This window comes from Carassius gibelio, chromosome A23 (genome assembly GCF_023724105.1).
Source record: "Carassius gibelio isolate Cgi1373 ecotype wild population from Czech Republic chromosome A23, carGib1.2-hapl.c, whole genome shotgun sequence".
Taxonomy (NCBI): Eukaryota; Metazoa; Chordata; class Actinopteri; order Cypriniformes; family Cyprinidae; genus Carassius; species Carassius gibelio.
In genome coordinates this window covers 20725927-20744185 of record NC_068393.1, presented here as the reverse complement: position 1 = coordinate 20744185, position 18259 = coordinate 20725927, and the positions used below count along the sequence as shown (strand labels likewise).

At 34.4% G+C, this 18259-nt stretch overlaps 1 protein-coding gene across 1 annotated transcript in view; it reads right to left on the bottom strand.

Moving 5' to 3' along the window:
- Positions 1-18259, bottom strand: part of LOC127944932 (probable phospholipid-transporting ATPase IIA) — a 56647-nt gene that overhangs the window by 26569 nt on the left and 11819 nt on the right. The window contains exons 10-17 of the mRNA XM_052541359.1: positions 17107-17183; positions 16864-17024; positions 15834-15976; positions 11483-11595; positions 10093-10302; positions 3537-3698; positions 1643-1735; positions 1470-1553 (exon numbers count right to left, since the gene is read on the bottom strand). Coding sequence (XP_052397319.1) covers positions 1470-1553; positions 1643-1735; positions 3537-3698; positions 10093-10302; positions 11483-11595; positions 15834-15976; positions 16864-17024; positions 17107-17183 — 1043 coding nt within the window. The remainder of the gene's footprint in view (positions 1-1469; positions 1554-1642; positions 1736-3536; positions 3699-10092; positions 10303-11482; positions 11596-15833; positions 15977-16863; positions 17025-17106; positions 17184-18259) is intronic.

Sequence of the window (18259 nt, the reverse complement as noted above, 5' to 3'; positions counted from 1 at the left end):
TGACGATGGATGGTTGCTGGGAAACCGCTTAATCTGACTATATATAGATCAGCACCTGGATATTGTCGTTATAAACATCCAAAGGTCACCGTCTATACCAGCGGTTCTCAGGACCCATGTTCTACACTGAACAAACTGTACAAAACATGGTCTGCATAGGACAAAAAATGTCTTGTTGCATGGTGTTATTTCCATTTAGCATTGCTTTTCATGCTGTTTGTGACTTTTCCCATGCTATGGAAGTCAATGGCTACCGTCAACTGTTTGGCTACCAACATTCTTCAAAATATTGCAAAATAAATGATTGCGGAATTTTCATTTTTTGGTGAACTATGCCTTTAAGAACCACTGGTCTATGTCTTAAAAAGAATACACCTCATCGACTCAAACAAATAATGCTGTTGATTTATTGTTTTTAATTACACAAAGTGATCAAAATGACTGCAATGAACCATGCACCCTGTCTTTATCAAAGAAAGCCAACCATGAATGTAAATAATTTAATATTACATTTTTAATTTACTGATGGTTTTACAAAGGTGAAGTTATTTGTCATTTGGAAGTCAAATAGCTGAAGTGGAATATTTTTTTTTTTAATAATAATACAAATAATATTTCTTTATTTTTGTAAATTTTTTATTATTTTAATTGTATATAGTATATTTATATATAATTTTTTTGTATATTACACATTATTTTATATCATATATCTTATTTTTATAAATATTATATTTTATAATATATATTTTATTTTGCATAAATATTTTTATTGTATATGTAATATATTTATATTTTATTGTATATATATATATATATATATATATATATATATATATATATATATATATATATATATATATATATATATATATATATACACACACACACACACACACACATTTTTTTATAATGTTACAAAAGATTTCAATTTCAAATAAATTCTTTCAACTCTCTATTCATCAAATAATCTTAAAAAAAAAATTTATTTGATGGTTTCCACAAAAATATGAAGCAGCACAATTGCTTTCAACAATGATAATAACATGCAATGTCTCTTTGAGCAGCAAATCATATCAGAATGATTTCTGAAGATCATGTGACACTGAAAAAATCCAACTTTACATCACAGGAATAAATTGCATAATAAAATATATTCAAATAGAAAACACACATTATAAATTTCAATAATAATTTTTTTTTATTATTATCATTCATGCAGCCATGTTGAGCATAAGAGACTTCTTTCAAAAACATTAAAAAGTCTTACCGACTCCAAACATTTGAATGATAGCATACAATTATATAACTATCCACAATAACCATAGCATGATGTATTTACCACATCCATTTTCTTTCCATGTTTTTTCTGCACCAAGACCTTAAATTCCCGATATTAATACACAAATCTATCAGCAATTATTCACCACAGTATTTTGTTCCACAGCAAACTTTTGCAATTGGAAACTCACCTCAAAATCTTGGTATTGTTCTTCCGTTAGGGACTTTTTGGCCACCACCAGCACCCTCAAACCTTCCCTGGCCATATTCCCACACTGATAAAGCAAGCAGAAAAAATAAGCTTAAGCGTGACGTCAATTTGAAATCATTTCATATCTGCTGATGTTTAAAACCGTGAGGGTACCTCTTCCTCGAGCCAGTCGTTGTACTGAACAATAGCAGCCATCACCACATCAGCACCCTTCAGATAAAACGTGATCTCTCCTGTGGATTCATCCTAACAGACACCAGCAGAACATGTTTGCTTATTAAAGAGTTTATTATTGATGTACAGACACTGACACGGTCAATGATACTCAGTGTATCGAGTTCACAGGTAAGCGGGACAGTCCGTGCTGGTTTTTTCCAAGCATTATGGGAGATTAATTTAGGCTCTCCTTGATCCTCCTTGAAGGTGTTTTAAAAGGATTCTGCAGAGGAAACCAGGTTCAGTTGCTGGTTTCCTCAAACACAGATACAGGCTTCGGTCCAGGCCGACAACAATAGCTGAGAGCTCGTACGGGAAGTTAGTCATCGAGCCCAGGGCAGGGTCACAACTTTCTCAGATAACAGGCAGTCTAGTCATATCATTTTTGGGCTGATCTTCAATTATTGCATTGGTTAAAAGGCCAAGCGAGATGTTCACATTCTCACATTTCCAGTGCAAAACTCAAAATATTAGGTTGTTTGGAGGGATGGTTGGCAAGACAGGGTGGATTTTATACTTTATACCCAGTTTATTGATTTACATATACATATACATATATAAATATATATATATATATATATAAATATATATATATATATATATATATATATATATATATATATATATACACACACACACACACACACACACACACACACATATGCACAAATATATATGTGTGTGCGTGTGTGCATATATATGTATGTATATATATATATATATATATATATATATATATATATATATATATATATATATATATATATATATATGTGTGTGTATATATGGAGACAATTTCTTCTTTTTTTTTAACAAGGTTTCATTTGTTATCATTGGTTAATGCATCGTGCATCATGAGATAACAATGAATAATGAATAACTAATAATTGATTTATGTAAGATACCTTAAAAATATAAATTGTTCATTGCTAACTATTTTTGTCATAATTTGATCATAATACATGAACAAATTTGAATTAACTTGACTTGTTTAAAATGCTTTAGCGGAAATTAATATGAACTGAGATGAATAAATGCTATAAAAGTATTTTTTATTGTTAGTTCATAATACCTGATGCATATTCAAATGTTAACAAATTTACTGTAAAAGTGTGACCTTTACATTTATACACCATGATTAATCTATATTCGTCCTTTTGTCTGAAAATCTTTTTTTTTTAAAGTACAAATGCATAGTTTCTCAAGTAATATGAGGTCAACCTTCAAGTCATTATACCAAAATGAGAAAAAAGCTCAACCATACTGTAAAACTGATTTTTTTAAGGTAAATAAAAAAAAGTATATAGGATTATGTTTTACAAGAAAAACCTACTTCAGTCTTACTTTCTACAAAATTTCAGATTTAGCTTGTTACTTGCCATTTCGTTGTAAGTTTTTGTGTAATTTACAAGCAATTAAGGTGAAAATTCAGTAACACTTTAGTATAGGGTCCAATTCACACTAATAACTAGTTGCTTATTAGCATGTCTATTATTAACACATTGATTGTTTATTAGTGCTTATAAAGTACATATAATGCATGACATCCATAATCCTACCCAATACCCTAAACTTAACAACTACCTTATAAACTATTAATAAGCAGCAAATAAGGAGTTAATTGAGGCAAAAGTCATAGTTAATGGTTAGTTAATAGTGAGAATTGGACCTTAAAATAAAGTGTGACCCAAAATGCTTCTATTTCTTGTTCTTCTAATTTAATGCACACTTTTTTGTATGTCATCCTTCTAGAAGTCAGACAGGTCATTTTTGAAAGGACACTTGTGTTTCTGTGTCGAGATGATCCAAATCCCCTGGATGCAATGCTTACCCGCACTATGATGCCCATGCGCTTGCTCTCGTAGGTAAAGGGGAAAATCTGCAGGATGGTGAAGTTCAGTATTTGTCCACTCGGTGTCCTCAGCTGCATTGAAGACTGGTCTCTCCCGACCAGCGTCAGACCCACACTCTCCGTCCACTGAACCAGAGACACCTAGTGCATAACAGAGACAGATCACAATACATATAAAACCATTCTGCATTTGAGTTTCAGAGACAAACAGGAAGCAAGCTGCAGTCTCTATCTTTCAGGCGTCTTGTCATCACTCGAAGCAAACTACTTAAACTTGTCACATGCAGTTTACTTAAAAAAACAAACTCAAAACCAAACATAGAACCAATATTTTTAAATAATGTGTTGAGCTGAAAATGCAACTATGCAATGGGCCACCAATTATAAGTGTGTTTTCTTCTGGGAATGTGAAGATAAAGGCAATCCAGATGCCATCCATTAGTGTGATGCTGAAGGGGCGTATTTCTGGGAGGTAGAAGTTATTGCCCAATAACTTCCAGACCAAGGGTTACAGAGAGAGATCAAAAAACTGATTTCTCATGCCCTCCCTGACTAGCTGCTAATAATATATCTCACAGCATCCAGATGGGCGGACTGCTGCCCAAAAAAACAAACCAACAAATAAGGCTTATCAAAGCTATATACAGAAAAAGTGATGCTACTTTAAAGCATTTCAAGAAAATCTTTTCCAATCTATTTTTTTGTGTGTGTGCACAAATCTATTAATTAAAAAATATTTTTAATCATTAAATATATTTATTAATTCTAAAACATTTTATTAAATATTGAATTAAATAATAAAGCTGTACAAATATTTTTTGTACATAATTTTTTTGTACATTTTTGTACATAATTTTGTATATAATTTGTGAATACAAATTTAGGTATATTTTATAATCCAAAATTATAGAATAGAATTATATTATATATATGAAATATATGTCTCTTGTTTCTTTCATATTTAAAAAACATATTACAAATATTTTTTATGCATTTATAAAGTCATGTATTTTTCAATAATTAAATAATGAAATGACAGTACAAAATATTTCTATTTTATTCTTATATTATGAATGTTTTCGATTTCTAAATTAAAATGATTATTTTAAGTAGAAAAATAAGTCTTAATATTTCCCCAAAATGATAACACACACACACACACACTTCTGTTTTTTATTTTACCTTCTGAGAAATATTTATTTATAATTGAAAAATATTACTTTATTTTTTTATATTTATTTATTATAAAATTATTGAATAATTAAATAATATAAGTACAAAATTATTTGTACATTTTTTTTTAATATTACAAATGTTTCCAATTTCTGAATTAAAATAAATGTACTATATATAATTGTCTATATATGACAATGTCTTCAGATAACTTTATCTTTTTGAATCAAATAAATAAAATAAATTCATGCATTTTGCGTAGCTTTTATCCAAAGCGACTTAGACTGCATTCAAGCTAACTTTTTTTTAAAAGCAGTTTAGTTATAGGTTAATTTTGAGGTTGAGGTTGAGTTTTGAAACATCAATAGAAATATTACCTTAATAAAAAACCTGGCGTTTATATATATATAACAGATTTCCTTTAATACCATATTAAAAAGCATGGCTAGAGAAGCAACAATTGTCTCTAAATCAGTGCCAGATCAGTGTGTCATGTCTTTCCGACAAATGTCAGGCTTCAGCTACAGAAGATGTCTATGCATTTAGTCAGCGTCTCGGTGAACGCACATACAGTCAGTGTGGTGGCATGCAGTGGTTAAAACCAAACCAGTAATGATGCGTTTGGTGCCTACGTAACCACAGCATGGGTCAACTGATCACTGCATGCGTCACTCGCTCCTGGCCTGACTGATCTGGTTTTGGTGCCCAGAAATGATCGAATATGAGACGGCACATCTGCAGAAGTGATCGGCTGCAGAAGAGAACATGCCAAACACTCGACTCAACATTCGGGAAAACTCTAATACCTGAGCAGGGGGTGATGAAATGAGCAGCGACTCACAAATTATTCATTTAAAGTGAGTCACACAGTACAATTATTCTTTAAATCAGAGAACCAAATGGAGGATATAGACCTAAGTCAGAGTTGATGACATGATTAGTTTAAAAAATATAAAAAAGGCTGTTCAAATCCATTTAATTCAGAAATTTACTTAATGTTTTTGCAAATACACGTCTGTGTAAATCATTGGAAAAAACATTGCGTAAATTGTCAAGTACATTAGAACATTTTATTGCGAATTATTATTTTTTCTTTAAAAAAATTGCTCTATTCATGCTTAACACATGACATTTATTTTACTCATTATTCAAATGTTCAATAATGTATGTTACTGAAATGCTTGTGTTTTATTAATTAAGTGTTTCAATTATTCCTATGTTCATGTATTTATGTAAATTATCATGTTTTATAAATGCTGTTTATGTATTTTTAAAATAGATTAAAATATATTTATTTTCACATCTGTGTGAATCACAGGGAGAAAAAAACATGTAAATGGTCACTGAAAAAAAAAATGTGTATCACGAGTTTATGCTTCTTGAAATGATTTGTGTTAATGTATTTGTTATTTACTAATACAGTCATTTGCATAAGAATGATTTTACAAACTGACGTGCTTGTAAATCATCAGAAAAACACGTCACATAAAAAAGAATGCTTTTTCAACTATTTACCCAACACAGACCATTTTTTTAAAAGAAATCTGTTCTGCTCGTGTTTTACCTTTTTCAATAAAGGACTTCCAGGGGAAGTCGTGGCCTAATGGTTAGAGGGTTAGACTCCCAATCAAAGGGTTGTGAGTTCTAGTCTCGGGCCGGACGGAATTGTGGGTGGGGGGAGTGCATGAACAGCTCTCTCTCCACCTTCAATACCACGACTTAGGTGCCCTTGAGCAAGGCATTGAACCCCCAACTGCTCCCCGGGCGCCGCAGCATAAATGGCTGCCCACTGCTCTGGGTGTGTGCTCACAGTGTGTGTGTGTGTGTTCACTGCTCTGTGTGTGTGCATTTTCGGATGGGTTAAATGCAGAGCACAAATTCTGAGTATGGGTCACCATACTTGGCTGAATGTCACGTCACATTCACATAACTCAAATGCTTACATGTGGTTTTTAAAAACTCATGTTTTATGAATGCTTTTAAAAAAAAAAAAATTATCCCTTTTTAAATATTTGAATTGCATTAAAATGACCAAAAGACAGTAAATACATTAAAAGCATTACAAAATATTCTATTAAAAAAAAACACAGTATTTTTTTCGGAATTCTTTGAAGAATAAAAGGTTTCTTGATACAATTTACAATTTAAATTTAAATATATTTGTTTAAAATATGTATTTTCTCTGACACTAGCATTTTATATATATATTAGTGCTGTCAAAATTAGCGCGTTAACGCATTCGATTAATTTGAAATATTTAACGCGTTAAAAAAAAATAACGCAATTAACGCGGTTGCAGTTTTTTTTATTTCCGGTTGTGGCCTTGTGTGTTCAACGTGCAAAGAAATATGGATAAGACCAAGGAAGGACTTTTAGAAGGAAAGTTTCAGTATAAAACTCTGCCGGATTACTCTTCAGTCTGCCACAAGAAACATTACTCTTCATTTAGTCTGCCACAAGAAACAGCAACATTAAAATCATGAACTCAAATGTCATTGTTTAAAAAAAACGTTAATAAGCTTAAACGAAAATAACGAAATAATTGTGTAGCGGAGTATTTTTTGTACACAGTGCCGCGAACTGTCAATCACTCCTGTACGCGTGCATCACTGTCCTCCTCGCAGCTGCAGCAACTTGCGCTCTCTCTCTTCATCAAGCTTTAAAACAAAAAGGGGACAAAAAGATCATATTGTCTTTGTGCATAGGCTATAGATTAATTAGATAAATGAATATCTAAATTTGTGCCTTGCCGTCTACGGTATTTGTTTAGAACTTAGAAAAAAGATGCTGCATCCAATGAGCAGCCAGCGGGGGCTGCAGCACGACTCAACCTCCGCAGACAGTTTTTAATGTTTATCAGACAATAAATACTCTATTTTGCTTTAGTATAACTTCCGGGACAATTAGGGCCAGATTCGGGAGTCGGGACAACAGTTTAGATTTCGGGACTGTCCCGAATTTTTCTGTCCCGTCTGGTCACCCTTCCTGAAAGAGCTGCATTACTTCATTAGCTTGAGTCTGACCTACAACGATATCATTCAGACTAGGTGAGGTGTCAGTCAGCGAATCATCTGATTCTGATCTTGTTATTACAGTATTCAGAGTCTGAAGCCAAGAAAACATATTAAATATTGTTGTTAACTGTATTTGAGTTTTAACCGAACCGAGTGTGGTGTACACTCATAACGAGTTTCACACACCTTCTCCGGCCACGTTGAGTTGTTGACACTTAACAGTGGGAAAAGCGACACATGCGCTATTCACTTGTATAACTTAAGGGTGAATGGGTAATGTAGTTTCTGCTCTGGGTGGGATGAAATAGGAAGCTTGCATTGTGAAGGGCGCTCTGAAAATCGGCGGTGCAGGTAAAAGATTAAAACCTCTATTAAAACAGATGTCCAAATGAGCGTACCGGTACGCTACAAGCACGTTCTGGGCGCACGGAGAGGTGACGGTAAGCTCAAGAGTTATATTTGGAAGTGGCGGTACTGAGTACTGGTGCATACTGGCCCACTTAAAGCACTGGCAATGACTATACTTTGGAATTTTTTTGCAGTCCACTTAGAATTCAACATGGAAATCATTTTTGTTTTTTATTGGCATTGATTGTTTTGAAATTCAAATGGTACTTACATGCCTGTGTTTTTATTTCTGTAATAAATATGGCTTTCAAGCCAACAGTTAATTTGGAGGATATTGATGGTTTATTGCAGGTATGTTGTTTACATGAGAAAATCTGTGTTACAAGTTAAACAAAAATTCCAATAAACATTCATATTTTGAATTTAAATAGTTTCTTTGTCTTGAGTTTACATTAATTATTTACATTTTACATTTACATATCCAAAAAGTTTCAGTCTTTTAATTGCGATTAATCGCGATTAATTAAAAAAAATAGTGCGATTAATTAGTTAATTTTTTTTAATCGATTGACAGCACTAATATATATATATATTTTACACAGATTTTCTCATGTAAACAACATACCTGCAATAAACCATCAATATCCTCCAAATTAACTGTTGGCTTGAAAGCCATATTTATTACAGAAATAAAAACACAGGCATGTAAGTACCATTTGAATTTCAAAACAATCAATGCCAATAAAAAACAAAAATGATTTCCATGTTGAATTCTAAGTGGACTGCAAAAAAATTCCAAAGTATAGTCACTGCCAGTGCTTTAAGTGGGCCGGTACGCACCGGTACTCAGTACCGCCACTTCCAAATATAGCTCTTGAGCGTACCGCCACCTCTCCGTGCGCCCAGAACGTGCTTGTAGCGTACCGGTACGCTCATTTGGACATCTGTTTTAATAGAGGTTTTAATCTTTTACCTGCACTGCCGATTTTCAGAGCGCCCTTCACAATGCAAGCTTCCTAATTCATCCCACCCAGAGCAGAAACTACATTACCCATTCACCCTTAAATTATACAAGTGAATAGCGCATGTGTCGCTTTTCCCACTGTTAAGTGTCAACAACTCAACGTGGCCGGAGAAGGTGTGTGAAACTCGTTGTGAGTTATACTAAAGCAAAATCTTGAGTATTTATTGTCTGATAAACATTAAAAACTGTCTGCGGAGGTTGAGTCGTCCTGCAGCCCCCGCTGGCTGCTCATTGGCTGCAACATCTTTTTTCTAAGTTCTAAAAAAATACCGTAGACGGCAAGGCACAAATTTAGATATTCATTTATCCAATTAATCTATAGCCTATGCACAAAGACAATATGATCTTTTTGTCCCCTTTTTGTTTTAAAGCTTGATGAAGAGAGAGAGCGCAAGTTGCTGCAGCTGCGAGGAGGACAGTGATGCACGCGTACAGGAGTGATTGACAGTTCGCGGCACTGTGTACAAAAAATACTCCACTACACAATTATTTCGTTATTTTCGTTTAAGCTTATTAACGTTAGCGTTACAGAAAGGTCTGATTTACGCACTGTTACAGTCATTGTTTTTTTAAACAATGACATTTGAGTTCATGATTTTAATGTTGCTGTTTCTTGTGGCAGACTAAATGAAGAGTAATGTTTCTTGTGGCAGACTGAAGAGTAATCCGTTTTATACTGAAACTTTCCGTCTAAAAGTCCTTCCTTGGTCTTATCCATATTTCTTTGCACGTTGAACACACATAGGCCACAACTGGAAATAAAAAAAAACTGCAACCGCGTTAATTGCGTTATTTTTTTTTAACGCGTTAAATATTTCAAATTAATCGAATGCGTTAACGCGCTAATTTTGACAGCACTAATATATATATATATATATATATATATATATATATATATATATATATAAAAACACACACACAACACACACTATATTAGACTGAATGGCCAGTATCAGCAGGTATAAGACTGTGGTACCTCGTCTGGACTGGAGGCCTGGTAAACCCTGCAGGCGTCTTCATAGTGCTGTTCAGCTTCTGCCTGATCCGTCACACCGTTGGATTCGTATGCCGGGGTCACATTGTGCACCAGTGCGATGGCCTTCACTGCCTCGTGCACTCGACTGCTGATGGTCTTCCTCACTTTGGTGGCAGCCGGTGCACGAGAGGCCTGCAGGTCATGAGGAGCCTGTGGAGATCAGATTTAACATGATTTCTGAAGCATCATGTGACACTGAAGACTGGAGCAATGATGCTGGAAACACAGCTTTGATCACAGGAATAAATTACATTTTACAATATATTCACATAGTAAACAGTTATTTGAAATTGTAATAATATTTCAGAATATTAGTGATTTTACTGTATTTCTGTTCATATAAATGCAGTCTTTGAAAGCAGAAAATACTTATTTCAGAAGCATAAAAAAACTCCCCCTACTGTTATTAATACATTTAGTTACTGAATAAAATCTGAGTAAATAGAGTGATTTCTCTCAATTCATCTACTCTCGAGTAAATTTTAAGCAACCACAACGAACATATATGCAATACAACGTTTTTCAAAATGAGGAATCTCTGATGTCTCTAATAAAGCAAGCCTTGCTAATATCCTGAAAAAGGACTCATAAATGCTCCCAGATGTGTTACATATATCAACAATTACCTTTAGCAGTGAGCTACTATTTATAGAGCGCACATTTCCGAGGGATAATCACAGAGTTTGTAAGTTTCGTATATAAGCTATTGAGATGCCAGAGTACTTGTAACCCAGTTTCCTGCCTCGGTGACCTCCGATGTCAAACGGACAAAACATATCAGTGAGAGGTGAAAGGACTCATTTTACAAGGACTTCACTCCTTTTGCTGGACAAAAACTCAACTATGTGTGCTTTGTGAAGGCTTTTCTAAACAGGAAGGTTATATAGTAATGGACCACATCCCAATCCAAATATATTAAAGGTGGGTGGTATGAGCAAAATCATATATCACAGTTAAATCTAAGCCATTGTTATGATAAATACTTCCATTTATGCTTTTGGCAGATGCTCTTATCCAAAACTTTTACACTGCATTAAAGCTACACATTTAATCAATTCGTGCATTCCCTGGGAATCGAACCCATGACCTTGGTGTTGTTAATGCCATACACAATAGTTATTTTTCAAATAAATGTGTACAATTTTGACCACAATTTGAAGCCATTAAAGCTTCTCTTCTGTAGATAAGTTTGGGTAGTAGGTTGGTGCATGTTGCATCATTGTACCTTTGCACAAATTACATTCACTTTGAAACATTGCCCAAAAAGTGGGTGTCCATCATCTGGTACACAACTGTGCTCCGTTTGCAAAGCAGGGAATCCTGGGAATACCTGAGTGTAAGCGCTGAACACGTGACTCTGCACTTCATCCATCGAGTCCATGCCATACGCCACCGTTCCCAGATGAAGTCGTCTGAACACCATCTCATTCTGAGTGAGGGTCCCTGCGAAAACCATTAACATTAGAGGAGGGCGACCCATCCTGCCTAAATAAACAGACCTGCTTGTATAATTACAAGTATAGGTGGTCATTTGAGCAGATGCTTTAGTAGTAATCAGTGTTGTTGTTATTAACTGAAATTGTTTAAAATAGGTTTTGTTATTTGAAATAATGCAGAAATAATACAAAATAGGTGAAAAAACAGGTTTTTGAATGAAAATTAGAAATTTTGTCATGGCATCTAAATAAAATAAAATATTTTCTAGTTCTCCCTCTCTCTCTCTCTCCCTCTATATATATATTTATTTATTTATTAAAATTCATAAAAATTACAAAGCTCAAACATTTTTTTTTAACCTTAAATAAAATATACAAACAAAAGCTAATTCAAAATTGTAAATATTAAATTATATATATATATATATATATACATATATATATATATAATTTAAAATTAAATATTAAATTTCATAACAGTATTTAAATAATACTAAAATAACACTGGTAATGTTTTGAGGTACAGTTCCTATCAAATAAAATTAGATCAAATGTCTAGATCAAAGTCACAACAGGGAATTTATAGTTAATTAAAACCATTTAAACATTTTTAACTTGAAACAAAATAAACATTAACTGGATTAAAATAAACAATAAAAGAACTTAAACTTAAGATCTTAATTTTTTTTTTTTACTTTTCTCATTTTCTTAGTTACAAAAACAAACAACAAAATGACTAAAACCTTAAAACTTCTTAATAAAAACTGAAAATATAAAAATACATCTTAATTTTAAATATCAACAAACCTGTAATTTGTTTCTCAGTGATACCAGGATGACAACGTTTCCCAATGGTTATAGTTTATGGATTCAGCCTTGTGTGGTTCAAACCTACCATCTTTCCGTTACCAGTCCAAATCTTTTACCAATACATCACAACACACTTTGGCTGTAAAATCTTTAATATCTCATATATTATTTATTAAATAGTAGGCAGTGTGCAATATACACTCTACAGTGGGAAGTACACTAGTATTCGATTTCGAAAACAGCCAATAAAGGAGAACACATCTTAGAAAGGAAACATCAGCCTCTAACATCCTCCCCTGATCGACACACACTTCCTGTAGCCAAAAACCTCAAACTAAACAACATTAACACTAATGGCTTGTTAATGACAAAGACTCGCAGGTTCGTTTCCTGACACCTCTTGCACCGGCTGCTCTTAAACCGAGCCTCTCGTAGTATTTCAGTCAGGCGTCGCTGGTCTACCCCTTACATTACGATGACCTCTGACCCCCTTTATTCACATCAATGTCGGTGTGGGAAACAGGCTGTAATTTTACAGGCGGTCAAATGCATAAATTTGAAGAGTAGGGCTGACTGACTCTGTGCAGTAAGTGTGTGAGGATGAGAACCTTCAGCTCGTGTCTGATTTAAGGCTGTGATAAGTGACATGTCTGCGCTCTCGGCACACAAGTTTAAGCCCCATGGTAAGAGCCTCAGCTACCTGTGAGCTACTGGGAGAAACTATATAAAACACTTCAATGCTATCATCTCTCAAACACACCAGCGTAACGCTCTCATTTATGCTTTTAGAAAATCCCTTCGCATTAAGGAACGTAAATTTCACTGTCAAAGTAGGGGTGGGCGATAAGGCAAAAATATCATATCACAATGTTTTTCAGGGAAATCACAATTCAGGATTTACTATAAAGGTCAATGGGGACCAGCAACTGTTTGGTTACACACATTCTTCAAAATCTTCTTTTGTGTTCAGCACAAGAAAAAAGTGAATGTCGGTTTGGGACAATATGAGAGTGTGTAATCAATGATTTTAGGAGAACTATCCCTTTAATGACAAGCGGAAGCATGTCTAGTAGCGTTCTATGGACTCTGTGCACAAGATGGCGCCGGTGAGCTTCAGCGACGCGAGTGTGTGCAGACTTACTTCCGGTCTTGCGACGCTCGCATTTACTGTAAGGAAACTTACATACGAAACTTGGCTAGATGTATATAATATGATTTTCAAATTTAACAGCGGATAGTGGTATATCAAAGACATTGGGAAATATCCTCCCTACATTTTTGCGTACCTCTGTGTGGAAATTCATCAAGATACAATGCGGAGTAGGGTTGAACGATATTGGGAAAAAATTACATTGCGATATTTAATTTTTCTGCAATATATACTGCGACATGAAATCTAATAAAAAAAATTCTTACGAACAAAAATGGGGTTAGCACACGTACATTATCATTTTAAATGATTTAAACATCGACACCATCATGTCAATTGATTAATATGCGTGAGGGAGATAGAGAGAGAGAGAGCGCAAGAGAGAGAGAGAGAGAGAGAGTGCGAGAGAGAGAGAGAGAGAGCAAGAGAGAGAGAGAGAGAGTGCGAGAGAGAGTGCGAGAGAGAGAGAGAGAGCAAGAGAGAGAGAGAGAGCATAAGAGAGATAGAGAGAGCACGAGAGAGATAGAGAGAGCACGAGAGAGAGCGTGCACGAGAGAGAGAGAGAGAGAGAGAGAGAGAAAGGGAGAGAGCCTACATCGCACATCCTGAGATGTGACTATCGTGGATTCGTACATCGCGATATCGATGCCTGATGACACATCGTGCAGCCCTAATGCAGAGATTACTTTATTCTTCTGTTGATTATGCAGCGTCAGGTCAGGTCCACAGGGATTTCTTCTTTCAAACACAAACCACTCAAATATGCAATACTTTACATTTTTGGAGAGCTGATTTAGTTCTGACTGTTATGTAAGATCAAGGTTTCTGACTGTCAAACGAGATGCACAGAGATTTCTGATAAAGCATGTTTTATTAACTTTATTTGATAACATAACTGTAACTGTACAATTAAACGTAATGTAATTATGGTAGGTTTGCATTAATTAAAAGATCGCTGTTTGCATTCATGTGTGTTTTTAATCAATGTTTTTCTGTTTTGTGAAAGATCTGCAGATCTTAATTTTAATTTTTAATTTAATAAATCATTGTCTGTCTATGAGCAGCGCGTGTATATTCTTATTCTTTTGCATCAATTATCAGATAAAACAGATATTAAAATTAGCAATGTATTAGTTAACTGTGTAAAAAAAAAAATATGTTGTGTAAATAATGATGAAACAAACTGTTGTATGTGCACAATTGAGAAATGGATACTTAAGAAGATAAATCGCAGCCCATGTCTCACGAGGTAAATATTTCATTTTAAAAAAATCAATGTAATACAAACATTTTCGAGAAATAATTAATTTGTACATTTATATAATTGGTAAGATAAAAATACATTTTGTAGCTGTGTATACACACGAGTTCAACTTTCATTTCGTGAACAGTAGTGTATTAGTGTATTTAATTCATTCGCCAGACCCAAACATACGCAAGTTTCAAATCCACTGGCTCAGTTAACATTTATAGTATAGTAATAATAGCAGTGTATATCTTATTTGCATTTGAAGTGATATTATAAATCCTGTAAACATATTGAAGGTAATATTTGCATTTCTCCGGTTCTCTGCACTGGCGTTTAGCACAACCAAAAGTATCTATGCACACACTCGCAAGACCGAAAATCCAAGATGGCGGAGATATGCAAACTATCTCAAGGTCGCTTTAAGACCTTCATGCGTCTAATATACAGACATATCCTGCACTTTTATGCAAGTAACTGCAGTGTCCCGTGAATGTAACTCTACCGCTGAGTTAACATTAGATGTGAATGTATGTGTTATACAGTACATTGAGACCGAGGCGCCAGAACTGTGACTGATAGAATGTGCACTTTAGCATGATACAACGATATTTCTACAAAAGCAGATTGTGGAGATATTTTTATCTTCCACAATCAAAAATAGTGATATCGCACACCTTTATGTCAAAGCCATGACTTCCTTTTACCTTTTCTCCTGAGTCACATAAAATTTTTCATTTTTACAATTAACTTCCACTTATAGAAAGTTAACCAGATTTTTTGGGAAGAAAATGTGAGTGGTGCTGTATCTGTTGCAGTGTGGTTGCTAAGGTGTCTATGGTTGCTAGGGCATTGCTAAGTGGTTGCTAACCGGCAAATGCATACGCCCAATAGCCATTTGGGCCAATTTCCACAATCCCACTAAACATTTCCCATAGTATATTCTTCTTTACTCTGAAATGCACAACAGTTCAAAAGTTTCAGGGTAAATAAGATTTTATTACCAATTATTACCATTTAAAATTCACTTAAATCATACCAGTTTTGTCTGTGAGCAGATAAGAGATCCGACCCAGTTGCTCTGGTATGGTACTGGCTCGAACCACCGTCCCGGGGATTTTAGAGTCTTTCTTGATCATCCAACTGAACACCATTTTGCCCATGTCCAAATTCACACGCAAACTGCAAATAAACCATAATGAGCGCTAGACATTTGTGATGCACGATTCTAAATTTCTCCACCAATATCAATAGCCAAATAAACAGAATGACATCTGCCTATACCGATAATACTTTTTTTTTCTTAGGAAAAAACCTCTTCCAACTAATGCTGTAAATTATGACTCTCATGATTCCTTGATTTAATCTGAGTACTCAATTATAAAAATTAAAAAAAAATCCTCGGCTACATTTTGCTATCAGGAAGTGATGCATTCCACAGACCAGAATTAAAGCCATTTCAATTATTTTAAAATCTATTGTTGGCTTAGATCTATTTTTATTACAAGAGTAATAAAACTAATCTCTGCGAAGCCAGAATTTGCGCAGTAGTGTCGTGAGGTGGAGCCGTGATATTAAACTCCCGCCCAAACTCTCGCAGACCCAATCAACCATAAAGACACGCCCCTTTTATATAGCATCAAATTACTAGCTAAAATTTATTTCACAAAAACTAACAACTGAACATATCAAAATGATAACAACTACCTTAAATTACCAAAACCATCTTTCGAAAAATTGTATTGGAAGTGTAATAATTTTTTACATTTTGACTCAAGTCCCATTCGATTACATGGAGAGGGCGGGGTTTATGAGCTGTACTGCAGCCAGCCACCAGGGGGCGATCATTAAGGAAAATTAAGGAAATAGTGTTTACTGTTGATACCGTTTAATAATCTCAAAATGCCAAATGTCAGTCGATTTATCTATCAAGCATTACTGGACATTCAGTATGAGAGATATCAAACTATAATTAAAATAAAATCGAAATGTCTGAACTTATAGTTGTTTCCATCAGTAACTATCAACCTATAGATTTTACAGACATATAGAGGAGAATAAACTCCTACCTGATGGGGACGATGTTGGAGAAGAGCAGAAGGAAGCGGAAGATCTGAAGATACCAGCGTCCAGCGAAGTGCTGCAGAGCCACCATGACCAGAGACACCACCACCAGAGCACCAAACAGGATCTTAGTCAGACAGTTCACTTCCAGGTCAAACAGGCCGATCTGCAATAGCACATCACATCCAGCATGAGTGTGAGACAGAGTCATCAGTTTTGGACTTGATCTAAAATACAGATAATTTTACCTTATGTCTTGGGTTGGAGGTGTTCATTACACTGCGCAGCTCTTTACCGGTGTAAATCACCACCCCAACCACGGTGCCTTGGATTAGAGAACAAAACATGTTTGAGGATTATCTAACAAGCTTTTCTCCGCTTAAAAGAAAGAATGGTGCTGTCCACTTAATAAAATGCCTGATAAGCATTAAACCACTTTGAGTCCCACCATGTTTTTTTTTTCTTTGCAGCCTAAAATGGCTCTCAAAAATTGCAGCAATATTGAATGCATTTTTATTATTTTTTTGTGAAAACCCACCAGTAATCATGATGTACTTATGTAATTAGTGTCAGTGACAGAAAAAGTAGAATTGTAAATATTTTTGTGCATAATCTCTGAAATTAGGGTTCTGGTTCTTCTGCTTTGCTGGAAATACAGAATTGTGTTCCTGATTATATGCTTTACATTTTAAATGTAAAAATTATATTATTGCCTATTGAAATTGAAGTAATATAATTTATTGTAGTATTATCAGACATTGCATTCACTTGAAATATTAAAAAAGTGCATATCCAGTAAAATAAGGTACTTATTTGTGTGTGTATGTGTATGTGTGTGTGTGTGTGTATATATATATATATACACACACAAGAGTGCATGCATGTGGTGCAAAGGTGCACGTGCAACCAAAATAAAAAATGCACTGTATAAATAAGTTTAGACCACTCATGTATGTACTGACATGGTTGACAGCTGTTAATGCACAATCACCATTTTAGATCGACTAACGGTAATACTGTATAAGATTTCCATTCGAACTGAAAGCATAAATCCCTGCTATGCACAGCCTGTTTCAAAGTGAAAGGCCAAACTGTTGACATTTCAGTAACTGATGCGCTTCACTTGGCAGAGCTAAAATCAGTTTTAGCGCTGCCAAGTGAAACGCGTCAGTGACTGAACGAAATGTCAACAGTGTATATACTTATTTGCCGGCAACCCGCCAAAATAAAAACTTGTTTTGGTTCTGAAAATGTTGAAAAAGTAATACAAATTTTTAAAAATATATAGATTTTTGCATGTACTATTAAATAACATTTTAACACTCACACTTTATTTAAAAATATAATAATATAATCACACTTTATATTTATTTATTTTTTTATATAAAGTGCACTAACACT